Source organism: Chaetura pelagica, unplaced genomic scaffold (assembly GCF_000747805.2).
Source record: "Chaetura pelagica isolate M959 unplaced genomic scaffold, ChaPel_1.0 scaffold189, whole genome shotgun sequence".
NCBI lineage: Eukaryota > Metazoa > Chordata > Aves > Apodiformes > Apodidae > Chaetura > Chaetura pelagica.
In genome coordinates this window covers 3,234,334-3,260,749 of record NW_009970716.1, presented here as the reverse complement: position 1 = coordinate 3,260,749, position 26,416 = coordinate 3,234,334, and the positions used below count along the sequence as shown (strand labels likewise).

The 26,416-nt window shown below is 37.0% G+C and overlaps 1 protein-coding gene across 1 annotated transcript; it reads left to right on the top strand.

Annotated features, from left to right (window-relative positions):
* Nucleotides 1-67: 67 nt before the first annotated feature.
* Nucleotides 68-26,188, top strand: N4BP2 (NEDD4 binding protein 2). The gene is made up of 16 exons (XM_010006105.1): nucleotides 68-284; nucleotides 1,647-2,871; nucleotides 3,711-3,835; nucleotides 5,007-5,095; nucleotides 7,465-7,541; nucleotides 9,274-9,429; nucleotides 11,839-14,165; nucleotides 15,580-15,665; nucleotides 16,464-16,506; nucleotides 17,520-17,764; nucleotides 19,186-19,304; nucleotides 20,645-20,783; nucleotides 20,885-21,070; nucleotides 23,204-23,372; nucleotides 25,044-25,167; nucleotides 25,949-26,188. The coding sequence occupies exons 1-16, from the start codon at nucleotides 68-70 to the stop codon at nucleotides 25,992-25,994; spliced, it is 5,373 nt and encodes a 1,790-aa protein (XP_010004407.1). The 3' UTR covers nucleotides 25,995-26,188.
* Nucleotides 26,189-26,416: the final 228 nt, after the last annotated feature.

Sequence of the window (26,416 nt, the reverse complement as noted above, 5' to 3'; positions counted from 1 at the left end):
AGCTTGGTGCTGCCAGCTTCATGTGAAGAAACTAAAGCGAAAAGGAAGCTGATTTTTAGAAAAGAAAATGCCGCGGAGAAGGAAAACTGGTGGGAGTCCTTCTCGGAAGAATGGCAGTTGTGACAGAACTGCTGTTGCCGTATCCCAAGGGGACCCAGGCCGCTCAGTGTCACAAGCAGTGCATAGTGTCAATAAGGAAGAGCTCTTCAACAGCATGTCAGAGATGTTTTCTGACCTTGATCCTAGTGTGATTTATATGGTTCTGTCTGAATGTGATTTTAAAGGTAAATAATGTACCATTGGCATTACAGGTTTGTTCTGTACACAGACAGCTCTTAACTAGGGTAACTCCAGAAAAGCTGGTGTGGTGTTGCAAGCATATTTTTGTGAGTTTAGTTTTTAATGAGTAGGTGATTCATAATATTTTTAAATTTTGTCGCTCTTTCCATGCAAGATTCTCCAAGTTTGCCAGTGTTTCTGTGAGATTGGTAATTTAAAGTAGCAGAGTGCTTCATAAATGGAGGTACAGTTTAAGTAGCTTGTTCTGTCACCCAGAGCAGGCAGTGGTAGAGTTGTGAGGAGAATTTAGTTTCTGTGCCATATCTGCTATATGTATAATCTGTTTCTGCAGGAGGAGTATTTTATGTTCTAGATCACAGTTTTTTTAAGGTGATGGTACATAGTATGTGGTCCTGGCCCCATAAGGTTTTTACCTTACCTAAACTGTACAGAGTTAATAGCTCTCTCATGTTTGTTGCTGTGGTTGTTACTCCCTTCAAAATTGAAATGGATGAAATTACTGATTCATGCTTTGAACTCTTAATAAGATTTACCTTTATCGATAGAACAGATTTATCTAGAAATGTTTTGGGGAATTCAGTAAACCTGCTGAATTATGTTGTACTATTAACAATCATTTAAAAATTGGAAGATTAGCATATTTTCACATGAATAACAGTATGTTGCTCTTGTGATAGAGAAGATGGCAGAACAAGGAAGATTTTATTTAACATGCATGCAGAAGGAATTGCAATTAAATTGACTTAGACGTTTTTGCTACACTCTGTTAGGAAAACAGAAGCTTAGCTTTAGGTTGAGGTAATACTTGTGCCAGGTTTTCATTTTCTTCACGTTTATCACAGGCAACCTATACTCCATTTAGTGGCTTACAAATAAATAATTCAGATACTATATTTTTCAGGCTATATTAGGTATGACATTTTCAATTTGCCCTAGCAAATATTTTTGCATACTTTTACTATCTCTCTAGTCCTTACTAGTGTTTTTCAGTTTATTTTACTCTATTTTACCTATATGAGGTAGGTTAGAAATAAGTATTCATTTAAACAACCATTTATTATTTTTTCCAGTTAAATGTAATAGTTTTTAGACACTATTCCCATAGTAATTTTTATGCTTATTAGGTTATTATTTTGCAATATGTCTGTCTTGAGTTCTGCCTTAACCTCTAATGAGAAACAGTTCAAGGGAGTTGCTGAAGGTGTTTTAAAAGATGAATTGGTGAACTGTCTTTTGCTTATCTCTTTAGTTGTGATATATACTCATTCAAGTAAAGAAATTGCATTCATGTCAGCTTGTATTTGTTCAGTTGACCAAGCTTTATTCTCTTTTACCTTATTCAATAGTGGAAAATGCTATGGATTATCTGCTAGAGCTATCCACTCACGCCAAAGGAGCACCATCTTCAAAAACCTTGGGTTTTGATTCAGTAGCATCATCACTAGCTCTTACTAATCAGGAAAGATCTGTTGCAAATGGAAGAATGGGGGAAAGCGCTGTAGAACAAAGTAATTCTAAAGAAGAAAAAGTCCTGTCACCTGATGTGCAGCTGACTGAAGAACTGGATTCATTATTAGAAAATGCCTTTCAAAGAAACAGCTTGAGTGATGAGTTGCCTAATTCTGAAAATGACCAAGTAGTACATAAGCACTCTGTGGAACATGATAGCTTTAATGAATTTCCTGAGTGGGAAGAATCTGATGCAGGTTGCAATTACCTACTTTTTCCACAGCAAACAGGGACAAATAATGAGTTTTTAGAAAACTTCGGCTGTTCTCAGCCACCAGTGAGTCAGCTGAGTGCCCAGACAATCTCACCAGCTGCATCAGATGCTTTTGCAGAGGTATTGGAAGATTCTGGCTTGTCAGAAATATATGCTCAACATGATGTACCTTCAAAAGTCTATAAATTATCAAATGGAGAAATATCATGTGGAAATTCTGAACAAAAACAAGATACTGCTTTGGAACAAGAAAGTGTGCCTGGTGCTTCTGGTGAGTCCTCCCAAAGACCTGTGGAGCTTGGAGTAGTTGTCACTGCAAATCCTAATTCGGGGTGCCTGGAACAGCACGAGGAGGTAGTGACTACCTTTGACAGCCACCAAAACACTTCATTTTCACAGGCGTATGTCTCTCTTGAAACACCCAGTTTCAAAACACCAAAACCTGCAGATTTTCAGCAAACTCAGCAAGGTTGTAACTTAAATTTTTCTACACCATCATGTCAGCCTCAGCAACACTGGAATCTCATGGCTCCTGTATTTTATCCATCTGGTGGAAGTCACAGCTTTGTAACTCCTGTGGCTCTCAGTCCAGAGCAGTGGAGATCTGTTTCAAACACTAGGCCTTTGGAAAAAGGACCTTTTTTTTCCTCTCCAGTGGTTTCAAATGCCTGGGATAGCAACTCTTCTCTGAAGGTATGGGGAAGTCAAGATAGAAACTCAAAATTGAACCTCTCGCAAGCACAGCAGCCACCTGTTTGTCCCATGATGAGAAAAAAGATGCACCTTATAGGTCAAGTACTTGTTCTTCTCAGAGGTGTTCCAGGATCAGGAAAATCGTATTTGGCAAGGTAGAACATCTATATTGTGAGCTTCTGAAAGAATTTGCATAATTGTGTACAGGATTTAGTGCAGGCAGAGGTAATTTTCTGACATTTATAAATAATTATGCTTATATTCTAACTGCCAGCAGCATACGTGGTACCTGCAGCCTGATGAGTAATAATAATTGCAGAGAACTGAGTTGCTTGCAGCTTCTTGACTTCTAGAGTAAAGTAAAATAGAAGAGGTTAGCATTAACCTTTGTCACTGACCAAAGGAGTTTGTGTCAGCAGACAGTCATTGTGGTAGTATTGTATGTGCTGTGTTCTTGCAGTCACCATTCATTTCGGGTGTTTCCTTCTACTAACATGTATGGAAATAATGCCAGCTCTGTATAGGCAGAAATTCCCCTTCCACTGTTGGAATTATTTTCTGTAAGCAGTACAAGTGGAGCTGCTTGGATTGAATGATTGATTCTTTTCTAATTCTCCAAAAGCCTAGATAGATCTCAAGACTCCTTTGGCCAGCACCTGAGATATTTGGTGCAATTAAGACTGTATGTGTATTTGTCCTTGTGAAAGTATGTCACTAGTGTAGATGGAAAAATACCTCATCTCCCTTATTTTGAAAGAAGACTACTAGAGAACCTCTGTCAGGTCTTTCCCCTAGATATCCTCAGCATCTGGAAACTGAGGGAAGTTATTTTAGATCATCTTTGCCTGGAGGATTATTTTTCCCCCTTATTTAGACTTGCTGTGTCCATTTCAAATAATCTTGGTTTCGCACAAGAGAGCAAATACGTATGTGTGTGGCAGCAGGGCTTGAGAGGAGAAGGGAGAAAAGCTGTTTACTTCTTGATCTTTCACAGGACTTTGCTTGAGGATAATCCAGGTGGAATAATTCTTAGTACTGATGATTACTTTTATAAACATGGACAATACCATTACAATCCTGATTGCTTAGGGGAAGCACATGAGTGGAACAGGAAACGAGGTGAGAAATAAATGAGGAATTACCTTGCTTGTTTGCAGTTCAGTGCTTGTGTGCTGTTTTAAAAGCTGCCTGTCTTGCAGTGCCTGTGTCACAGGACAAGCATTTATCCCATAATATAAATATTTTTAATATGCATGTGAAAAAATAATATGAGCACAAACTCAAAAGTCATGTGTCTTTGTCAAAAGTTTGTTTTGTCCTCAGATTTTGTTATGGTATGTATTTTGGGTGGTGTCCCATTTCTGGAGTGGTAAGCTATACCATCTCCCAGAAATATTTTTCTGAGATGAGCCATTATATATATGCATATGCAACAAGTGATGAATATATTGGTACAAATAAGACTTACACAGATATTTCCTGCTCTTGATTATTTTTTCTCATGAACACTAGATTGTTCACAAGTTTGAAATTAAATATAAGAGCAAGGCAGAATAAATTTTTTTTTTAATTTATTTTTTCAAATTATTTCATTTATTTTGATGTGACTTTTGATAGTGGCTCCTGCTAAGCTCACAGTGGAATAACTGTTTTTAAGCTTCTGTTTGCTAAATTTGAGCTATGATCAAATGGTTTTCTACTGTCAAATTTCAAACCAATGTAGAAATGAGTTCTTAAAAAATGTGTGATTCAACAATAACTTTGTTGCACTGTAACATAGCTACAAAAACATGGTGCTGTAACTCAAAGCTAGATTGTAGACATTAAATTACTGTGTATTTAAGTGGCAATAATTATTTTAATTTTTCATATTTTACATGCAGAGTGGACTAATCTTAAAAGACTGTTATAAAGCCAAGAATTTTGTATGCAACAAAGAAGTCCACTTTAAGTTGATAATGTAGTTTTTTTAGTTTAATTTACTGATCAGTTAGTTATGTTGGAGCATTTTACATCTGCCTTTTCATTCCTTGCTTATCATAGGTACCTTAATTCAAAAGAATAATGCCATATCTCAGTGGCATTACATGTGAAGGGAGGAATTTCTAAAATAAAAGAGCCTTAAAACAGATGAAGCTGCGGTGAGAGTTTTTTGTACAGTGGTTAATCATTATGGATTATCTACCTTAAAAATATTAGGAATTTAGAGAATTAGTGTAAATGTTACACATCCACCTTATTATAATGAAATTAACTATACCACATTCTCTTGTACCTGTGTATCTTTCAGCCAAAGAAGCATTTGAGAAGAGAATCTCTCCAATAATAATAGATAACACAAACATACAAGCATGGGAGATGAAGCCCTATGTTATTTTGGTTAGTATTACAGTTTGATTGATGGGAAAAGGTATTACTGACCAGCATGGCAACAATATATGTTTTAAAGTGAGATTGTCTTTCTCAGTCTAGCTGTTATTCCACAAGGAAGTCTGGAGTCAAAATAAAATGTTACATGTAATCGTATTACCTGGTGTCATATTCTGTACATATCTGAGTATTGACCTGGCGTAGTTTCCAAGTGACAAAGTTAAGTGCTATGCACTTGGGAGCAAAAACAAATGTTATGGATGAAACTGGAGTCTGTTCCTGTTCTGTATGATCAGTACATTTAAAATTATTAGCTACTTTAAAAATACAATTGGCACTAGGGGTCCAGGCAAGGGTCACAAAGATGGTCAGAGAACTGGAGGACCTGCCGTATGAGGAGAAGCTAAAAAAAGTGGATTTGTCCAGCCTTGAGAAGAGAAGGCTTCGGGGACACCTTATTACAATGTTCCAGTGCTTAAAGGGTGGATACCAAGAAGATAGAGACTCCCTATTTACAATGAGTCACATGACAAGACAAGGGGTAATGGGCACAAGTTGCTCCTGGGGTGATTCTGATTGGATATAAGAGGTAATTTTTTCACCATGTGGACAATCAAACATTGGAATAGTCTCCCAAGGGAAGTGGTAGGTTCCTCCACCCCAGACAGCTTTAAGTTTCAGCTTGACAGGGTGCTGAGGCATCTCATATATACTATAGTAGTACCTGGGAAGGTCAGACCAGATGATCCTTGAGGTCCCTTCCAACCTGGCATTCTATGATTCTAATTAATGATGGGGGATGTTTGCTCCATGAAACATGGAAATTGAGCCTCAGTTTCATCTTAAATATGAGGCAGATACCAGCAGACCAGTGGAGGACTGGAGTTATCAAATGTTGCTAGCTTGCTTGAAGTTACGCAGATTTACTTAATATCATGCACCTGCACTATTTTATGCTAATAGTATAGTGCTTTTATTTAGTGACTAAAGGTGACCAGCATTTATATAGTACTAAGTAAATGCCATTTGTATTTACCTTCCAAAGTTATTTCTAATGATTTTAATAACTTGGTGAAGTGTGTTACAGGTTTCTCATACTCCAGTTTTTTGGAGCTTCTCACCTTTTCGCTTAATCACTTCTAAATAAGCATCAGCACTTTTAGAATTTAGGTCTTATTTTGCTGTTGATCATTCATCATTTTGGTTGGTTGTTTTAATAATTTTTTACTGTGTACAAAATTGCATTATTTAACAAAAATGGTTCTGATTAATATAAATAATAAATATTAACAAGGAGGTCTGAGATTTCTCCTACCATGGTATAGAAGCACATCAGAGCATAGTACGTAGAACTGACAGGTTCTGAGCAGATACTGTACATATCACAGAATCACAGAATCTTTGGGGTTGGAAGGGACCTCGAAAGATCATCTAGTCGAACCCCCCTGCCAGAGCAGGGTCACCTAGAGTACATTACACAGGAATGCATCCAGGCGGGTTTTGAATGTCTCCAGTGAAGGAGACTCCACAACCTCCCTGGGCAGCCTGTTCCAGTGCTCTGTCACTCTCACAGTAAGGAAGATTTTTATCGCATTTACATGGAACCTTCTATGTTCCAGTTTGCACCCACTGCAATTCTTATTAATATTTTTTATGTTTTATTATCCTTGCAGTTATTAACAATTTTCAGATTAACAGTTCTTTAAAAAATTGAAGTCCTTGATTTTGCTGTATGCTGAAATAATGATACAACAAAAGTTCTTCCAGGAGGTGCAGGGTTTGGTAAGGTTGTTTTTGAAAATGAGAACAGGGAGAAATGGCATAGTACTCAGAATGTTTCTTCTGATTAGACTTGGGGCTCCTTCTCTGTCAGAATGAGACTAGGCCATATAAAGACCACTTCCTTGCAGCCTGCTCAGGTTTACTTGAGTGACAGGAATGCTGTCCTCAATAGCTGTTAATGGAGCTGAGTTGGTTGTTTTGGAACTGGCTTGCATCTGGTCGACTCTGAATGGAAGCAGTGGGCTTCTCTCTGTCATGGAAGGACTCTATAGACATGTGCATACTATACCTTGAAAGAGGAGGTTTTCTGCAGTCTTTACTCAGAGGAGGTAGAACATTTAAAGGGATGATATAAAATAGTTGGGTTTTTTTTTCTGTGATCATGGCACACATTTAATTTTATGGTAAGAGCTGCATATATATGTTTTTTAAGATAATCAGAAGTGAAACACTGAAATAAAGTATGTTAATCCATATGTTTAATTGCTTCCAAAACCTACAGAAAAACTTTAAAGAAGCAGGCTATACGTGTTATCTGCTCTTTCACAGAAATAAGAAATGGATGATGTGGCTTGTTCTATGTCTGTTTTATTTAGGCTCAGCAGTTTAAATACAAAGTCATGTTCCGAGAACCAGACACTTGGTGGAAGTTTAAGCCAAAAGAACTTGAAAGGTAAGAAAGCAAAAGAAAACTTTGTATTAGTTTGTATGTCTTTCACAGTCCATAAACTATGATTTTTAAAAAGGTATCACTTGGTAAAAAGGCTAATGAAGCAGCAAGGTATCAGTCAAGATTTTTGCAATAAAAAGTGGCATTTTAATGTTTTGTTTTCTGCAAGTGTTAACTTTTGTGTGAATTTATCTGTATTATGAGGGTTTTTTCTGTAATTTTGTTCTATTTACATACAAAAGATACTATTAGTAATAGACACTGTGAGGTTATGATTGCGATTCTTTTGCATTTAAGGTACAGTGACTGCTCCTTTGAGTCCTTGGCATTGCAAAAATGATGTCAGGATGGGCTTTTTTTTGCATCTGGCTGGTCTGTTGCCTTAGTCAAAATGTTTCTGCTGTCTTTGAGTTTATGGAAGCGAGCACTTGATGACCTGAGAGGGACAAAATCCTGTGCAACACCATTGTTGTTTGCCTCTTCTTTAGCAGGACCTGTTACACGGTCATAGAGCCCAAAACAGGCAAGGTGTAAACCCTGTGTAAGTGAATAATAAGGTAACTGGAAGATGTATGGATGCCACGTTCAAAGGGTATGATCGTGGTTCAAAGGCCAAGAGCTGGCTGATGTGCCTCCAGGATGAATAGTAAGGCCACTACTATTCAGTGTCTTTTTTATGACTTGGATGTTGGGACAGAGTGCACTCTCAGCAGATTTACCAATGGTACTGAATGGAGCAAGAGTAGTTTGTTCGACGTTAAGAAGAGAATATTAAGGAGCACTGTATTGTTGTCTTCTGCTACTTTTTGTGAAGTTTTAGAGACTAGAGGATCTCTTCTGAGAATTATGCAGGGATAGAACAAAGATAAAAGCAAGTTGGAACTTGGGAAATTCTGATTACTTAAAACCCAAAACTGACTTTGAAAGGCTGGTCAGGCGCTGAAAGAGGCTGCCTAGAGTGTTTGCAGATTTTCAGTCATTAGGGGTATTCAGAGTTTGACAAGACAAAGCTCTATACAGCCTGATGTAGCTGTACCTCCTCTGAGTAGGAGATTGGGGTATATGATCTCCAGAGGTCCCTTTCAATGTAAAATATTTTGTGATTTCATAGTATCTGTTGTTATCTGAATTTGCATGCTTAGCTTAAGGGTGCCCATGTTTCAGAGAAGGTAAGGAAGATTTTCCTAAGATAGTACTTAAACACTTTCTCCTTTACCTTCAATTTCTGTTTTGAGTTAGTGGAAATTCTTAGCCAAAGAATGTCCAAAATGATAGGTGAACAGGTTTTTCTCGAGGCTCAAAGAGGTCTCAGTTTACCATAACCAGAGAAGGAAGGTAGAATTCAGAAATCTTCCATACCTGGTTTGTTATCCTGCATCACTGTAAGGATCTGATATGGTGTGTTTCTAATACTTATTTAAAGATGATGAATTATTAGTACAGGTTTAGATTTTAGTATTAAGCAAAACATCCTGTTGCAGAACAGGACCACCACGTGGGATGAAGAAGTCATCTGGAGCTGTGATTTGTCCAACATTCCCTGTTTGGAATGCTTTAATGCACTGATTCAGAAAGAATTGGTCTTTCACAGCTTTTGCCCTGGGCCTCTGAATTCTCTGGTTGGTCTTGCTGTGAACTCTTAATAATTAATTTATTATTGCATTATTCTCTTCTGTCTTTGTAGTATACAGATCTGAAATATTTATTTTTCAAATTATTTTTTTTTAATTCATAGGCGAAACATTCATGGTGTGTCTAAAGAAAAGATCAGAAGAATGTTGGAGCATTATGAGTTCTGCCTTACTGTTAGTTCAATATTGGATTCTTCAGTCCCAGGAAAATCGGAAGCTGCTGGCTGGAGTGAAGATCTTTATCAGGAGGAAAGCCATAGGTTAGATTCTTTTACTAGCCTTGTAGTCTCAAAAGGCTGCAACTTCAAACTTCACAGCAACTGTCACAGACGGGAGTGGAAAGTTGGAAGGTCACTTAAAAAAACCAACACAGATATTAGGAATAGGTGATTTTGATATAGATTTATAAAAGCACGGCTTAGCAGAGTTTGATGGCAAGGTTCAGTGTTATTTTCTATGAGGAAGGAATGTCTAGGGATTGGAATGATCATAGGGATCAGAGGAAATGATTACACAGAGACAGGAAATTGAGTCAGGATCAGGTTTGAGTAATTTGCACAAAGATCAGGGAAAAGAGTGAGGAAGGCCCTCCTATTGACTCATGACATCCAGAATGGACCTTCTTGCTTTCTAAACTCAGAGGAGTCTAGGTGTGGCTGAAGGGTCCCAGACTTGGTCGACAGTTTATCACTAAGGGTTTAAATGTAGGGATTTCAGTGTAGTGCTTTAACACATAATCAGTGGCTCTGGTGTGATTTAGAATAGAAGCCGCTGAGGTTGATTGACACTATTGTAACAAATAACAAAATCAGATATATTATTTCCTAGCAATACTTAATAACAACTCTTATTAATCAATAATCAATAACTTGTTATAATAAAATACAGTGGTTTAATTAAAGGTTTAGCAAAGTTTCTGAACTCAGTTGCTTACATACATACACATAGATACAGATGTTAACCTATGTTAAGATGTTAAAAAAATGTGGTGCCTGGTGATCTTCTAACTGTGCAAAGGAGTTGCAGTGAATTATCCTTCTGATTGATCTTAAGTTTGAATTTCAGTAAATGACTGTAATTCAGTCTTTTTGCTGCAAAATTATAGGCAGAAGACTACTCACTCTTTTCCTTCAGGTAGACCAACTTCCTTTGTGAAACAATGGGCAATAGACTGCCGAAATCCCAGAGAGCTCCAAAGGGCCTCATTTTAGGATATTTTTTTTTTATAAGGTCACAAGGTGATTGACTTTGGTCAATATTTTTCCACTGTGGCCACAATTTGAATCATGTCATCTTTAACAGCTTTCAGACTGGGCTTGTGATCCAAGCAGGAGGGGTCTCGGGTATGTTTCCTGGGCAACGGGAGTTCCAAGTGTGTTTAGGGAGTGCCCAGTTGTCCAAACTCGCTGCATTTGAACTAGGACAAGAACGTACCCATTTTTTAAATCTCACTGCCCCAGAAGGCAAATCACAAGGTGCCCAATTGTCTCAGCCTAATGCACTTTTTATTGAAACAAGAGCAGTGTTGGGCCCACTGCCCTGGTAACTAAAGCAAGGCAAGGTTGGATGCTTTTGACATCACAACGCTGTCTAGTGAGGGGTGGGGGTCTGTACCACCACAGCAACAGAACCTGGATAATGCTGTTGAACAGCAAATGCATTAGAAAGAAATGCACCACATAGTTTGCTTAATTTTAAAAAATTTCATGATTTCTAGAAATGAGTGGTCAAGGGATCTAGACAACTTTCCCATGCTTTTTTGGAAACCTTCTGGTATGGCTGTGAGTTACCTTTAAATGTACCAATCTTGACTGACTTTCTTGTGTCTTAGGAATGTGTTGTTGGATATGTGTTGTAGGTGCAAAACACTTAAAAGCTTTAAATTGCTTTTTCAGAAAGATATTGTTCCAAATATGAGCAAATTACTGAGAGTGTGTGTTGGTGCTAGATGATTTCTTTGTGACAGATGTGGATTCTTTGTGCAGTAGTAATGGTTACCTACTTCCTCTTGAGTATACTTAATTTAGACTTGTCTAGATTTATGTTGGTTATAAACACAACTCTTTTGTAGTGCCTACTCTGAATAGTACTGTATATGCACTATAACAAGGCATAAGAAATCAAATTTAATTGTAGCTATTATTTAATTTGGTTTATGTATGCTTAATGTATTTGAAATGAAGTGGGCACTAATTAATAAATTGAATGTAGTAGATGGTGAAAAATGATATGACAAGAAATGCCATGTTCTCTCCTAGTTGACTTCTAGACTTTCTGCAGCATTGAGCCATTAGGAGAGAGCAACAGTCATTAAATAAAAATATATTTATCAGCTTTGCTGGTCGGGAGGAGAAAATGTCTGGCAGCCGAGTGCTTCAGTACATAACTGAGAAAGTATTTGTAGCCCCATACTGGAGTAAAAAAAACCCACTTACCAATGTCAGTTCTGCTTTGCTTAGCTCCTTTTTTTATAAAGGAGTGTTGAGGTTAGGGCTAAGTCTTAAATTAAACCTCACTAGAGTTCTTTAACTAGATGATTAATGTCCTGAAAGGTCAATTTTGGTCTGTAATTTGAGAATACTAAATAACTAAGCCAAAATTAAAAATCTGGACAAATTCTTAGAGAAAGCTTGAAATGAGTTTATCTTTCATTCCAATGCTTATTTCAGAAAGAGAGAGCTACATTCTGATGCGAAGGAAGAAAAACCTTTTGCTTCTGATGTGGAGCCTCTTGAATTAGCTGAAGGTGATAAAACCTCTCCCAATACTTCTCTAACATTAGAAAGTAACTGTGATTCTGAACATCTTCAGAAAGAAGAAAAAGAAATTGAAAATAACTCAGTGGAACACAATTCTGAGAACAGCACTGTCCAAGATGGCTGGGATGTTTCTGTAACAGATTCTGTAGAAAAAGAACTGCCCTCGGAGAAGAAAGAAGAAAAAGGAGAAAAGATAGAAAAAAACACTGAAACAGAAATGAATGAGGCTGATGCGACCACAACTGAAGAGACTGTGTGCTTGCATGCAGGAGGAGTTGAGGAACACAGTGATAACAACTTTCTCAAAGTTCTAACTGAAGTTGAACAGTTGGATGATACATGTATGGAACCAACATCAACACAAAGTAGTAGCATACTGGAACCAAGCAGTTCAGCTTTTGACATGTCAGGCAAACCAGAACTGCTAAACTTCCTGGGTGACTGGCCTGTAGAACAAACAATGGGACAGAGAATCAAAAGAGCTAGAAGACTAGAAAAAGCTTCTTTGAAGAGAGATAAGGAAAGTAAAACTCCCAGTCAGGAGCATCCTGTGTTAGGTAAAGAGCAAGTGGACCTGCATGGGACCTGTACTGTTGAAAAAGGCCGTGAGGAAGAAAGTCTAGCCTCTAGCTGTTCCTCAGTTAGTTCAGATAAAGTTACACCAGAATTGCAAATAATAGGACATTGGCCTGTCTCAGGCTCATTAGAACAGAGACAACAACGGTCACGGAGAATGAGAAAGATGAGTCTAAATCGGTCTGACGAAGATAGAAATACTGAAGGTGACATTAATAGAAAAGCTCTAGAGACTGTAGATGGGCTTTGTGGGACGCATGTGAACGCTGCAGAGCAACTGGATACAAAGAGTTTGCATATGCACCAACCTGAAATAGCAGCAAGTGAAACAGTAAGTGAGAAAAAACCCCAGCAGAATAAGAGAATGAGGAAACATCACAAATTAGCCCTCACTTTTATGAACAACAATTCGCCACATCCTAAAGAAGAGGAACACTTGTCAATGCTTAATGCAACAGAAGAGGAACATGACATGTCCTCATATAGACAAAAAAGTAGCCATTCACAGACTGAGTCACAGGACTTTGCACTTCTATGGAGATTAGAAAAGAAAATGCTTTTTCCTGAGACTACAAAAGTATTGCATGGCAGACTTGATGGCTTCAAACCCAAAGACTTAGATAATGCCTCAGATTCTCAGGAAAAAATACCCTATCGAGTTATGTATGATAAAAGTACATTTGTGGAAGAAAGTGAACTTATTGATATTGACGAGTCTGAAAAGCTAAATATGCTGTGTAAGCTCTTTGAGTCTGTTTCATTTGAAGCTCTGAAAGATCTGTATGAAAGATGTAACAAAGACATAGACTGGGCCACAGGTCTGCTCTTAGACTGCAATGAGAAGTTATGCAAAGATGTTGATACTGAATGCTTTCAAGTAAAAGAGGCTGAGCCAGTTGTCACAGACCTTGATATCAAGGCAAATACAAACTGCAGTGAGAAACTCAAAGACTGTGAACAAGCGGCACAAATAATTGGGGCTGGTGATATCTCTGAGCGTCCAGAAGACAAGAATTCATCACTCAACATTGCAGAAAGCAGGGCTACCAAGGCAACTGTGACAGATTTTGATGTGTCTGGCTCATTGACTGCTACCTCATTGAGTGATTCAGTGGAACTGAAAAATTCTGAAGATGCAGCCCCTAGAACTGAGGCAGGCAGCTCAGCAGCAGCTATCAGTGAGACATCAGTTTCAGGAAAGCAGAAGATACGTGAGAGTCCTATTGAAGAAAATATAAATAAGCCATCAGCTTCAAAATCTGATGCAGGTTCATGTATACCTGTAACTTTGCCTCATGGTCCTAACACAACTTCTACCAATTTGAAATTTGAATTAAATAATGAAAGTGACAGTAACACTTCAGAAAGCGATGCTGAGAATTCCAAAGTGACTGCTTTGTTACTGGAAATAGATCATGCACCTTTGGTCCATTCTAGAAGTGAAAAAGAACTGCAGACAGATGAAGTAACCCAGAAGAGGTCCAGGGAGATAAGTGGTAAAGAAGCTGAAACTCCAAGCTGGGATGAAAGTAAAGCCCAGATGCAAAGACCTGTACCAGCATCATGTCCAGCCTTCAATATAGATTGCCTAGAACTAACATTACCTCCTGAGCTGGCACTCCAATTGAAAGAAATATTTGGGCCTGTTGGCATTGATGCAGGTATGGGCATAATTTTATCCACATTTTAATGAAAAAACTCAGTTTGGGTAAGAAAACCTTTCTTCCTTTTTCTGTGCTTTTTTCCTTTAACACTTGACTTTTAGGGAACAGATTTGCATAACGCCTTTTGATACTGTTGTTTCCCTTTTTTCATCCAAAAATAGAACTGAACTAAGCATAGTAAAAAATATAAATGCAGTAGTGCTACCTCCTGCTTTTGTCTCTTTGTGTATGTGCATACTTTAAAAGCATAAGGAAATATATTGGTTTATTTGCATTTTGAGCAACAGGCCATTGAGCCTATCTTCAGACTCTGAAGGGATATTGAAATGAGGAACATGCAGATTATGCTTGGCTAGGAAAAAAGAAAAAAAAAGCTCTAGGCATCAGTTAAATCAGGGAAGGAGCAGATTAATCCTTTTGAGAGAAGATGAAGTGCAGCTATACTTAAAAGATGAAAACAGACTAGTTTGCTGAGAGACTGTGATGAAGAAAGCTATAAGCAGCTTGAACATGCATCACAAAAGAATGATAGAAAAAAAAAGGAAGAAAACACAAGGGTTATATAGCTTGTTCCCTCCCTCTTTCTTTTTTTCTTTTTTCTCTTTTCTCCTGAAGATTACTTGATGTGAAGCCCTGGATACATGATTTATTGGTGGGTTTGGCTGCTGGTCTCTTTGCCTTCCAGGTCTACCTCCTCCAAAACAAAGAAGTTTGTTTTTGTTAGCAGAAGGGTGTTCTATTGTGTCTGAAATATGTCCTGTCTTTGTATTTGGTGCATATATATTTTTTGCCTTTTTACTTTTGAAAGAGTGAGAAACAATATCAGAAAGATCTTTTAGGGAAAAGATGTATGATAATTATAATTAAACCATGATAATTTATGCAGTTTCCTTTAGAGTTAAAGGAAGTTTGGTTCTCTGAGTTAGTGTGTTTGAAAGGAAGGATGTGACTATTGTTGGCCAGTGGCAAGTACGTTGTGTTACATAAAAGCAGTTCCCTGGGAATTGCAATAAAATAGGGGGAATCACAGTTTCACAAATCAAACAGTGGTTGTAAATTAATGGTGGCTTTGTAAAAGGAGGTTCTGCTAGAAAAATGGAAAACACAGAGGAAAAATGTAGTTGTTCAGGTAGTCATATTTGAACATGATACAATGAATGTTAATGTGTTACTTGCTACTCTTTCTGAGTTTTTTAACAGCAAATAATGCATTCCATGTGCAATGCCTTTTTTTTTCTTCTTTTGCCTTTTTTTTTTTTAACTTGGCAGTTGCTGGAATTTTTTTCAGGCATGACAGTTTATGCAGAATCTCCAGAATTCAAATGAATAACTCTAGGCTACAAAACTTTTAATTGCTTAGATAAGATTTTATAGGATGCTTTAATTAATGCGGGTTTTTTTCTTTTATAAGGATCACTAACTGTTGAGGATTGTGTGGTTCATATTGATCTGAATTTGGCAAGACTGATTCATGAAAAATGGAAAGCATCTATTCTGGTTAGTAGGTTGTGAAATGATATGGCATGCTAGTGCTTTGTCAGACCATTTCTTTTTTTAGTCTAAATGTGTAAGAGGTGTCTTTTCGAGAGCAGTGATGAAATACAGTAGTAGTTTGTAAAGTATGTGGAGTGTATCTGCATATCATAATCACCACAGCTGTTGAAAAACAGTTTAAAGGATGAAGAAATTGCATGTCAATGAGTGCCTCATCACAAAACCAGGATTCTTAAAAAAGAATCACAGCAAGGTAGGGGTTGGAAGGGTCATCTAGTCCAACTCTCCTGCTAGAGCAGGATCTCCTAGAGCAGATTACACAGGAAATAATGGTAATGCACATATCATAAATATCGTAATCCACAATTTCACTACAAGATTGATCAAACATTCCACTTGCCAAAAAAATGCTCCTGGCTTTTTGACATGTAAGAAGAGTTATGTATACAAAATATTTCCATGTACATGAACTGAGAAGAGTTCTCTAACCTTCGATCCTTCATAGCCTTATGAAACTTGGAATGCTTATTGGCAAAATGTTTGTTTAGTTTATTTATTTAAGGTTATTAAATCTCAGCAGTGGGGCATATTCTTCTAGTTTGTTCTGTTTTCAGATAGTTTTACCTTTTAAACTTCATAATTATTTTTCTTTAATGTATTTATTTTAAAATACTCAATTTTGAGAAGTATTGTGAGATGTTAATTTTGAAGCTGGTTTGCTTAGAAGTTAACACTTGCAAAGTTTCACTGCAAAATTTACAGCTTACTTTTAACATTCGTGGCTTTACTATTTTTATTTAGAAGCGTCAGAGGAGAGATGAATCATGTAAATTGTCTGCAGAAGGTATGTTACATGTTTCTCCTAATTGTAAAAATACTTAATTCTCATTAAAAGAAATATTTCAAACTTCACTCAGGTTGCAAGTATTCTGTCTGCTGAAAAACATGATGGATTAATTTATTAAGCTAAACTTTTATTTGTTTTCCGTTTAACATTTTCTTAGAGAGTTGGGGAGGGGTGGGGAAAGAATTATCAGCAGAATCACTAGTTCCAGTTAGATTCGAGCAAAAAGCCTATCATTTTGTGTACTTCAGAGAACTTAAGAGAAGCTTCCACATGACCAGACAGCTATTTGCTAGTATCTGTGTCAGGGAAGTGTGTGGCCAGAGAATTGCTAGCAGAATAAAACTTCTGCAGGTGAGAGAAAGAGGTTAGGAATACAACATTCACACATTTTTGTCCTCATCAGAGGAATTTATTGTAACAGGAGGATGTATGTGCGTGTTGAAAAACTGTTAAAATCTCTAGCAATCTGGTTTTCATTCAGCTCCCAGAAGAAATGTCCCTCTACAGCAGAACCCCACAACTCTTCCATGGGACCTGGCTAAAGACTTGGGTTGCAGTGTGGGTGTAAACTGTCCACTTGAATTATCAAATCGTGCTCGTTAGCATTAACTCCTAGAATTGAAAAGCATTGTTAAGCGACTGTCCTTAAGTTGAAGAGGAAAGGCAGGTAAACATATGAGTCACTAATTCTCTTTTGAAAGCACACAAACCTCTCCAATTAACGTATGTTCAAGGTATTTTACAGCTGTAAGATATGTCTTGGCACTTGAAAATTTGGTGAGGGAGTCTGATGGTTTTGCTTTTGTTTCACAAAATAGGTAAAGAGGGTCAGACAGCTTTTGGAAAACAGAAGTGAGGAAGGTGAAAATTTGTTGTTTTCTGTTTCAGCGTTAATAATACTGTTTTAACAAAACTCAAACCATCCAGGTTGAAAAACTTATTTTGGCTTTGCTTGTGTAAATAAGCTAATAATTGTTTTATTTGTCACCTAATTTTTGTTACTTTTGAAGGTCCTACTGTGATTCAGCAGATAGATACTGATGACTCAGAAATGCTGTTATCTCAGAATGCAGACAGTAAAATACAGAAGAAAAAACTGAGCTGGGTTTCAGGTTCATCTAATGACATACAGGCTAAAAGAACAGCATCATCAGACATTTTTCCTTTTATGGATCACTGGAATGCTCAGATTCAGAAGGTTTCTCTAAGACAAATAATTTCCGAAGAAATAGCTATGCAGGAGAAACAGGACCTGGTATGGACATTGCCATTTTTTTACGATTTAAATTTGTTGCTGTTAATGAAGCAGAATGTATCTTACCTGGTAACTCATCTTTGTGCTGCTGATTACAGCCTACATTGGGACAAATGCATGCCACTTAGTATAGTTGATTAATGTGATACAGGAGTTTGCTTCTGGTAGATGTTTCTGTTTTAAAAATATAAATCTAATTTAAAAATGTAACATTTTGATTGTTTCACAAACAGATCACGGTGCATTTCACTATACAGGTTAGCATTTGTGTTTGGTTGAATTGTTTTTTGATTGCTTACCTAAAATCAGAGATGATCAGTGTGGCTTCCCATGCTTTTTATTGGGGAAGTGATACAAGAAAAGATTTCTTACAGAGTCCCATGCCTTGTTTCTCTAAACATGAATTGAATTGATTAATTCATTTAAATATTTTTTGTAAGGAGAACCCACAACATTCCTAACAGATGAGAAATTAAAATAAGTACTTGGGCTTAATCTCAACATTTCTGTAGCCACTTGTCAGAAAACAGTAATTTTGAGAAGGTTTTTATTAATTCTGTATCTTCCACACAATTCCCGTGCCCTGTCTCATTGGCATGTGCATAACGCTGCCCTCTACTGCCCGGCAGCTGTTCAAACCAGGCATTTTTGTTTGTAATTGTCTGGGATAAGTAGCTGTCTTTAAAAAGAAGAGCTTTGTTTCTACTGGTGTAGAAAGTGGGATGGATTAGCCTGTACTTTGAAAGAATGGCTTGTGGATTCTTTCTTCAAACTGCATGTATGTGGCTTACTGATAATAACTGCTACGGTGTCCACAGCTTGTTTTCTGTTTGGATCCATGGAGCTTGGCTTTGTTTTGACCACTTTTTAAAAAACCAACAAGCCTGGTTATTGGAATAATCAGTCCAATTTATTCTGGGCTATAATTATGTTTTTTTCTCAAGTATGACTTCACAAATACGAATATTTATTGCAGTACAGCTTCAGATACACCAAACCAAAATTGTTTATCTTGTTCCATAGTAAAAAAGTTGTTTCAATCCCAGGCTCTTGATATAGATAGGTGGATTTGTCACAGGCTTAGCACAGGACTGGCAGGAAGTGCATTGCAAAACTTAAATTCCTCCTAAGAAATCCTCCTTTTTCCTTTGTCGAAGTCATGAGGGAGCTCCAGCTGAGTCATTTCAAATGACTGCTGAGTACTCTACTGGTATATAATACAGCTCACCTGTCCCTACTTTATTCTCATTAGATCAGCGTGACAGTCTGATATTGGCATGTTGTCATTGCTGTGGATGTGTACCTACTGAGTAGGTATTTTTAAAAATATTAACAAATAACAGTAAAGTTGGATTTGCTCTGCTGTTACTATATTGTTACAATCAAGAACTTGTAATAATTTCCCTTTGTCCTCTGGGTAGAATCGTGTTCCTTCTGTGGCTAGAAAAGACTGTGCTGCTAAACTAAAGGAGAAGCAACTCTTTGAGATGTTTCCAACTATTAATCAAAATTTCTTAATGGACATCTTCAAGGATAACAAGTAAGAAATGTTTAAAGTTCTTTCTAAAAAAGGTACTCAGTAACACTCTAATGCACAGTTACAGTCTTAATAGTTAAGGGACTGCAAAATAATAGCTTTTTCAAAACTAACACACTTTTTATAGATCTAAATAAAGGCAAAAGTAGCTAGTCTTAAAAGCCAAAAGGGCATAAAAGCTCTATGTGTAGACTTGTCTTCTTTTTTTGGGGGAGTTGAGAGTTTCTGTCATTGGGAGAAGAGTATCTCTGGCTATCGACCTCTGACAACCTGTCAGTGGAACATTTGCTGTAGAGCTGAGGTTTAAAAAATGTTTGAGAAATTAGTGGGGATGGTAATAATGGGTTCAGAAAAAATGGCATCTGCCCAAGAGGAGAGCTACCATCACCTGATGTTAGCTGTGAGAACTTTATGGTTACTACAACAGCTCTGAAGGAATGATCCATGTCTCAATCTCTTCCTGCTGGCATTCTCATTTTCTTTTCTGCATTATATCTCTGAGGCATGTGGCTACCTTCTTAAATCCATGTTCCTGAGAACTGAACTTTTTTTCAAGGGAAACTTCCTTTACATCCTTGGGCAATTGAATATCTGTCTCTATTTATGGGTTTGCATGCCTGCTTGTCAGTCTTCCTCCTTGTCCAGGTTATTACCAAACCTTTCTTTATGTGGTGTTTAAAATACTTCCTTTATCTGTCTCTAAAGCTCAAACATTTCACCGTCTCCTGTTTTTCACATTCTAAATTCTATTCATAGTGTTGCCTTTTCCAACACCTGCCTTTACTTTTGATAAGTCTTCCTCTTGTCTGCTTACTGAGCAGCAAGAAGAATAAAGAAGAAAGAGGGCTTATTAGAAATCTGATGGCAGCTGATGTCCTATTCCTGTTTCATTAAATTTAATAACAAATCTTGACTGGAAATAAAAGGATTTTCCTGCATAATGGTTTCAGAAAACTGAGCTAATTTGAAACTAGTTTGTACTATCTAACCCTGATCAGAGAAGATTTAAGATGAAGTAACTTATCCAGCCCAAAAAGCAGTGTTTTCTTCTAACCTAGTGTCTGGTTGACTAAGGTAGGATGCAATTTACTTTAGTATTTAATTTTCTTTTTAATTTTCAGGTGTCCTTAAATTATATTTCAATTAAACAAGACTGCCGCTGTGTTGATGCCAGTAATGCAGTCTGCAGGCTTTTTTTGTTACGAAGTGGAAAATTCCATTCCAGTACCTTTTTTTTCCATAGTCATGTATTTCTGTAACAGTATGAAGGTTTGTAATATGCATCTTAATAAATGTAGCAGCTATTTATGTGTAAAGTCACAGATTTTACTTATCCTTTACAGCTACTCTTTAGAACAAACGGAACAATTTCTGAACTGTGTTCTGGAGGGAGATCCTGTAAAAACAGTTGTAGCTCAAGGAGTTGTTCTGCAAACTGAAATTGTTTCTTCCTACAGTGCTGCAAAGAGCTGGGAGAAGAAGGTATTTTTATTTTTTAATGGAAGTTAAAAACATATCCAAAGCTTTGTTAATGAAAACAACCTACAATGCGTACTTAGCTTCAACATTGCAAATTCCTACAGGCAAAAAAAAGTAAGGAAGAAGATGATCCTTTGAGTGAAGTATTTCAAGATTTTGAGTATCCACAATATGAAGATTTAAGAGCAGAAGCTTTTTGTCACCAGCAAAAGAGAAGGGAATGTTTGCAAAAAGCTGGGGAGGCCTATCGCATGGGTATGAGGCCTGTGGCAGCATTCTATGCACATCAGGTAAACTTAAATATTGTGGGTTTTGCCTAAATATAAAAAGATACTTAAATACTGAATGGGAAGTGGTAAAAAAAGCACTTTGCTTACTAGAGTTGATACATTTGCTCAATTACTGTTCCCTTTGTAAGTGTATTATTGAGAATCACCTTACAAGTAAACTCCCTTTCAGTGGTAATGATACTGATACAAGAAGTTAATGTGGCCAAATTCAGTGTGAGACCTTATGAAAGGTGGTATTTAATGCTTAGTCATACATTTAAATTTTCTCAGAGATTCCACTCTGCATACTTGTAACTCCAAGGTTTGTGTCCATGTGGTCCAGCCAGGTTCACTCGTGTAACATGGACTGCAGCAAACATGAATCCTATGTCCCTTGAGTTCCTCTTAATTGTGGTGAACTGGTTTTGGCCATGTTTTCTGTATTTGTTAGGAGTAAGATAGGTATTAAGATGTGATCTTTGCCTCAGAACCTTGCTTGCTTCATCCTCCATAAATCTTGGGCAAGACAGCTGTCTGCTGTCCTTACTTCCTCATTCTGAGTGCCTTTATGGCTACAGTCCTGTCTTGGGTTGGAATGAATATGGTGTGGTATGGCGTGCTTTTTGCCATGGTTTTGGAGTGTAGATCTGCTGCTTATCAGTCTTGTGCGCTCTGACCTTGGAGCACAAGCTCAAGCTCTCTAGTCTTGATTCAAGCTAATTTCTTGGTATATACTGATTTAGTTACTGTTGGGTCATATTATTGATTGTAAGTGTCAGCTGTTCTTGTATCTGTTCCTGTACATTCTTTTCTAGGTGCCTTCTCACAAGACTCTTTTACACTTAATTTAGATCACTCTTAAAAATTCTGTTACAAATGTCTTCAAAGGCTGTAGCTTTTTTCTTCATCTAACAGCATACAAAAATTCAGTAAGAATTCACATTGTAGAAGCATTTAATTCTAAACTATGAATGGCATTATGACAGCAGAAAAATTGCTAATGAATGAATTTAATTTCTTTATCTTAAAGTTTTAGCACAACTGGTATAATACATCATTCTAAATGTTTAGATTGTTACTATGCATGTAGGAAATACGTTTATTGGTCTTTATAATGAACTTTGTTTTCATGGATTGTATATTATCGAAATTTGGAGAGATTCTAAGCAAAGACAAGTAATTCATAACTACAAGTAGAATCTGGAAATTTATTACATATTTTCTTTTAGGTAATAAAAAGACGAACTACCTTTATTAATGAAAAATACTTGGCGATCTTACCCTCTCGGGAATTCTTTGCAAGTGGGAGTTACAGAGCTGGTGTCTCTGGTCTGACACACACGTCAGATGATCCATTTTAAGAAAGTGTGAGATGGGCTGTCACTTCTGTTCTCTTGAGCCCTTGTCAGTTCAATATCTGGAGTTAAGTATTCTCTTCCTTTTCAGACTGTACCTACAGATTTTGAAGACATGATTTGTTGCTTCAGTCAGATATTATCACTGTGAGGTTCATGGGAACTAGTAGATAATTGTTCACTGTGTAATGTAAATAACCCAAATTCAAATAGGGACTGTATTGACCTTGTTAGTCCTATAAGATCTGTCAATAATATTAGGAGAGATAATAGGTAACTATTAAAAAAATGGCCGCAACCCCCCCCCAAAAAAACAGGTTTTTGCCTTTGGCTTGTCTGATCTTAAGGGAATGCATTCAGAATACTTAACAGGAACACCAGGTTCTTGGGCCGTTGATCTGACATTGTTTCATTACATTTTTAGCAAAAGACTTTTAGAAAGTAAAGTTCTGTTGTTAGGATAATTAATCTGAAAATCAGCATGGAGTGTAACTTTGTAGCTTAAGTAAAGACCTTATGGGTTTGTGCCCTTCGTGCCTTTTTTCTTTCTTCTAAGGCTTTTGCAATAATCTCTTATTTGTGCCAGCTTTGAGCAGTTTCTTAGGAATAGTTTTTGTGAAATCTCCTTGTGAGCAGGTCTCACTGAGCCTCTTCCAGAAGTTCTGTTGCAATTATAAATTTTACTGCTTCAAACTGTGAGCTAAAGCACCTTGCCAGTACTGTCATTTTGAACCCAGTGACCAGTGTGGAGCTTAGATTATGTCTCTGTGTGTAATAGTCACTATCCTTATGAATAAAGGGTCGTCTTCATGAGCAGAAGATGAAAGAGGCCAACCATGCTGCTGCACTGCAAATCTTTGAGAAAGTAAATGCTTCCTTGCTGCCTGTGAATGTGTTGGATCTGCATGGTCTCCATGTGGATGAAGCTGTGAATCACTTGTCCAGAGTGCTGCAGGAAAAAAGTGAAGGTAGGAACAAGCTATAATTCCTGCCCTCTAAAAGTTATTCTCCTCATTTACTACTAATATATGGCAATATCTGAGGGAACGAATGTTATTTAATAAAATGTAAAATCAATTGCCTGTTGTGTTTACTTTCAGAGTTCTCCCATTGAATTTTTTTTCTTTAACATATTAGTGATTGTTTTTGCTTTGTGCTCCATACTTCTTTGTAATTCTTTTTTTTTTTTTTTAAGGCTTGATCTGCCTTTCCTGACGTTTTTAACAGAGGTGATAATGCAAATGTTTGTGTCATCTTTGCATTGCTTTGTCAGAACTATATCACTTTTTAAATCTTGAAAGAAAAATCATTATGTTGGAACTCTAACCAAAATGACTACATTGTCTTCAGGTTTTACATCAAAGAGTGTTATTTGAGCTATCTTTCAGTAGCTTTTGTATCAATTTGTCAGCAGGATCTCTTGAGATCAGTATACTGCAGCTTCCATAAATGCCATCTTGTGCAGTTTTGCTTGAGGGCTTGTTTTTTCTCCCAGTGGAGTGTTCAAGTACCTTATTGATGTAAAAAGATACATTTTCTGCACTACTACTTTGCCGTATAAATTTAAGCACACTGGGAATGCTTTTAAAAGAAATATTTCTTAGGCAAGCTACCACTGCAAAAACCTAATTTTTTTAAACATCTACTCCACACAGTAGAAGCAGGAGTGTTCAGTGGGGCCTTAGATAATCCTTTTCTTTCAGAGTACGTCAGAGATAATTAAATTGCATTATATTGTGCTATTCCTAAAATGACACTTTTATACTTCAAGCTGTAACCTAATGCTTTTTGAGCTAAATTTCCTGAGCTGCATTTAAGTCAGGAGTCCTGGAATGATGGTAGGGGTTCTCTGTTCAATCCATCCACCTAAATCATTAGGAAAAAAAAAAAGCAAGAGAAAGAAGGTAGTTAAGGGAAGATGTCATGTGAGCTGATAATGTCAAACTGGCAAATCTTGGCTTGTTGTGAGAATCCAGTTTAATTTATAATTTTTACTCTTTTTAAAACTCTATCAATTTAGGTTTCTGTGGTCTCTGTGAGAAGAGCAATTTCTTTTGTTGTTAGGGCTAGGTGCCCTAATAAACCTCATGTGATGTGTTGATCTGTTGAATCATGTGCTCCAACATAGCAGAAATTAGTCCAAATAAGTGTGACTTAAATGTCAATAACTGCATAGATTTACATTTTCCTTCTTCCTTTCTTCATCCAATAAAATGTTATTTCTTTATTCACATTAGGATAAAACATGAAACAATAGACAGAGGTGTCACTTAAACTAAATTACACCTAGCCCTTTTAATTTGACAATTTAAATTTACATCACAGGATGTAAATTCCAAGTGAAGATTAGATTATAGAAACAGTAAAGTTGCTATGAAATTGGAACAATTTTGTGATGATCACAATATTCATATTGCAAACAATCTGGATTTAAAAAGCCTGACTATATTTTTCCAGAATATCTTTTTCAGAAGAGGGAGAAAATGGCTATGTATGTAAAAGATACATAGCCCTCACGGGAGAGCAAAGTTCTAAATCTCACTAGTGAGAGTTTTCAGAAGAATAGATGGAAAGGTTGTACTGAACCTCACGTCTCTGCTGAGCGACAGTATTAACCGTTACAATCCCTGCTGTTACAGAGTACCAGCAGACTGGTGGTAAACCATATCTCTGTGTCATCACGGGAAGAGGAAGCCATAGTCAGGGAGGAGTTGCTCGCATCAGACCAGCAGCTATCAGATACCTCACAAGCCACAACTTCAGGTGAGTTTAGATTTTTGTTACTGATACGTTTTTTCTTAACCCACGTTTAACTAACTGAAAATTTAAGTTAGTTTTAGAATACTGTTCAACTACTAAATGGATTAAGGCAGGTCTGCTGTTTCATAAACCTAATGCAGTTGTGGGATGCAAAACCATCTTGTATGGAGCACCTATTAAATATTAGATCCTTTCTTCCGAGATAGATGAAGCTACTATGCATTAAACTCATCTACCATAATCTAATTACATATTTCCATTCAAAGTTGCTAGCTTTAAAAGGAACAGTTGTTAATCCTGCTTTTTATAGATTTTCAGTACCTATGTTAGCTCTCAACTTCTTACGTGGGACATCAGTTTTTCACATCTGGGCTGGCATCAGTGTTTTGCTGCTTTTCTTTACAGGAGGGTATGGAGGTGACTGTGAAGGTAGGACTCAGAAATAGCAAAGACTCCCCAGTTACTTCCTACAGAAGACAAGGGAGAAAATCTGTTTTGAAAGAAGAAGGAGTGAAAGGGGAGCAGGAGAAGAGGAGTAGAATGAACATAACCAAGAATATTGGCCAGCTTTTTTTCCCTAAATCTTCCTCTTAGTTCCTTCTGTTTCCAGCTCTTCACCTCTCTAGACCCCGTAAAATCCTTCTTCACTTTTGCATCCATAGGACATGACGCCCATTTCCTAACTCTCACATGCATACAGACTTGACTGAGAACCTTATCACTTTCCATACGTTTGATGGGGGCTGACGGAGATGTTGAAGCTTCATCTTTTCTTGATTCACAGGTTCACAGAAGTAAAACCAGGCTGCCTGAAAGTCATGCTGAATTGAAGGGTTGACAAGAAGAGGAATATAGAAACTGAAGTGTCAGATCATAGCTAAAACTTTTTGAACAACTGCAGTAGTATTTTGTAATATGTTTTAAAGGACAATATTTTATTAGAAATAATCTCAATTTACAGCAAGTTGTTTTGACAGTATGTTCCAAGAAATTTTTTGTGTAAAATGGATCTTTTTCTGAACCTGAAAAAAGAAGACACTTGGAGGATCTGAAGTCTCAGAAATGCAGATTAAGAATTCTGCTGAGCAGTATACGATGTTTTAAAGGAAAGCTAAGGTACAATTTTTTAAGCGTCCTCTCAGCATACCCAGTTTGTATCTTTTGTCTCTCACACATTTTAATTGCTGTGGGTTCTGTGCTTTTAAAACATACCTTGTACAATGATATTTTGTGACTCAGAACTTCATGCTGA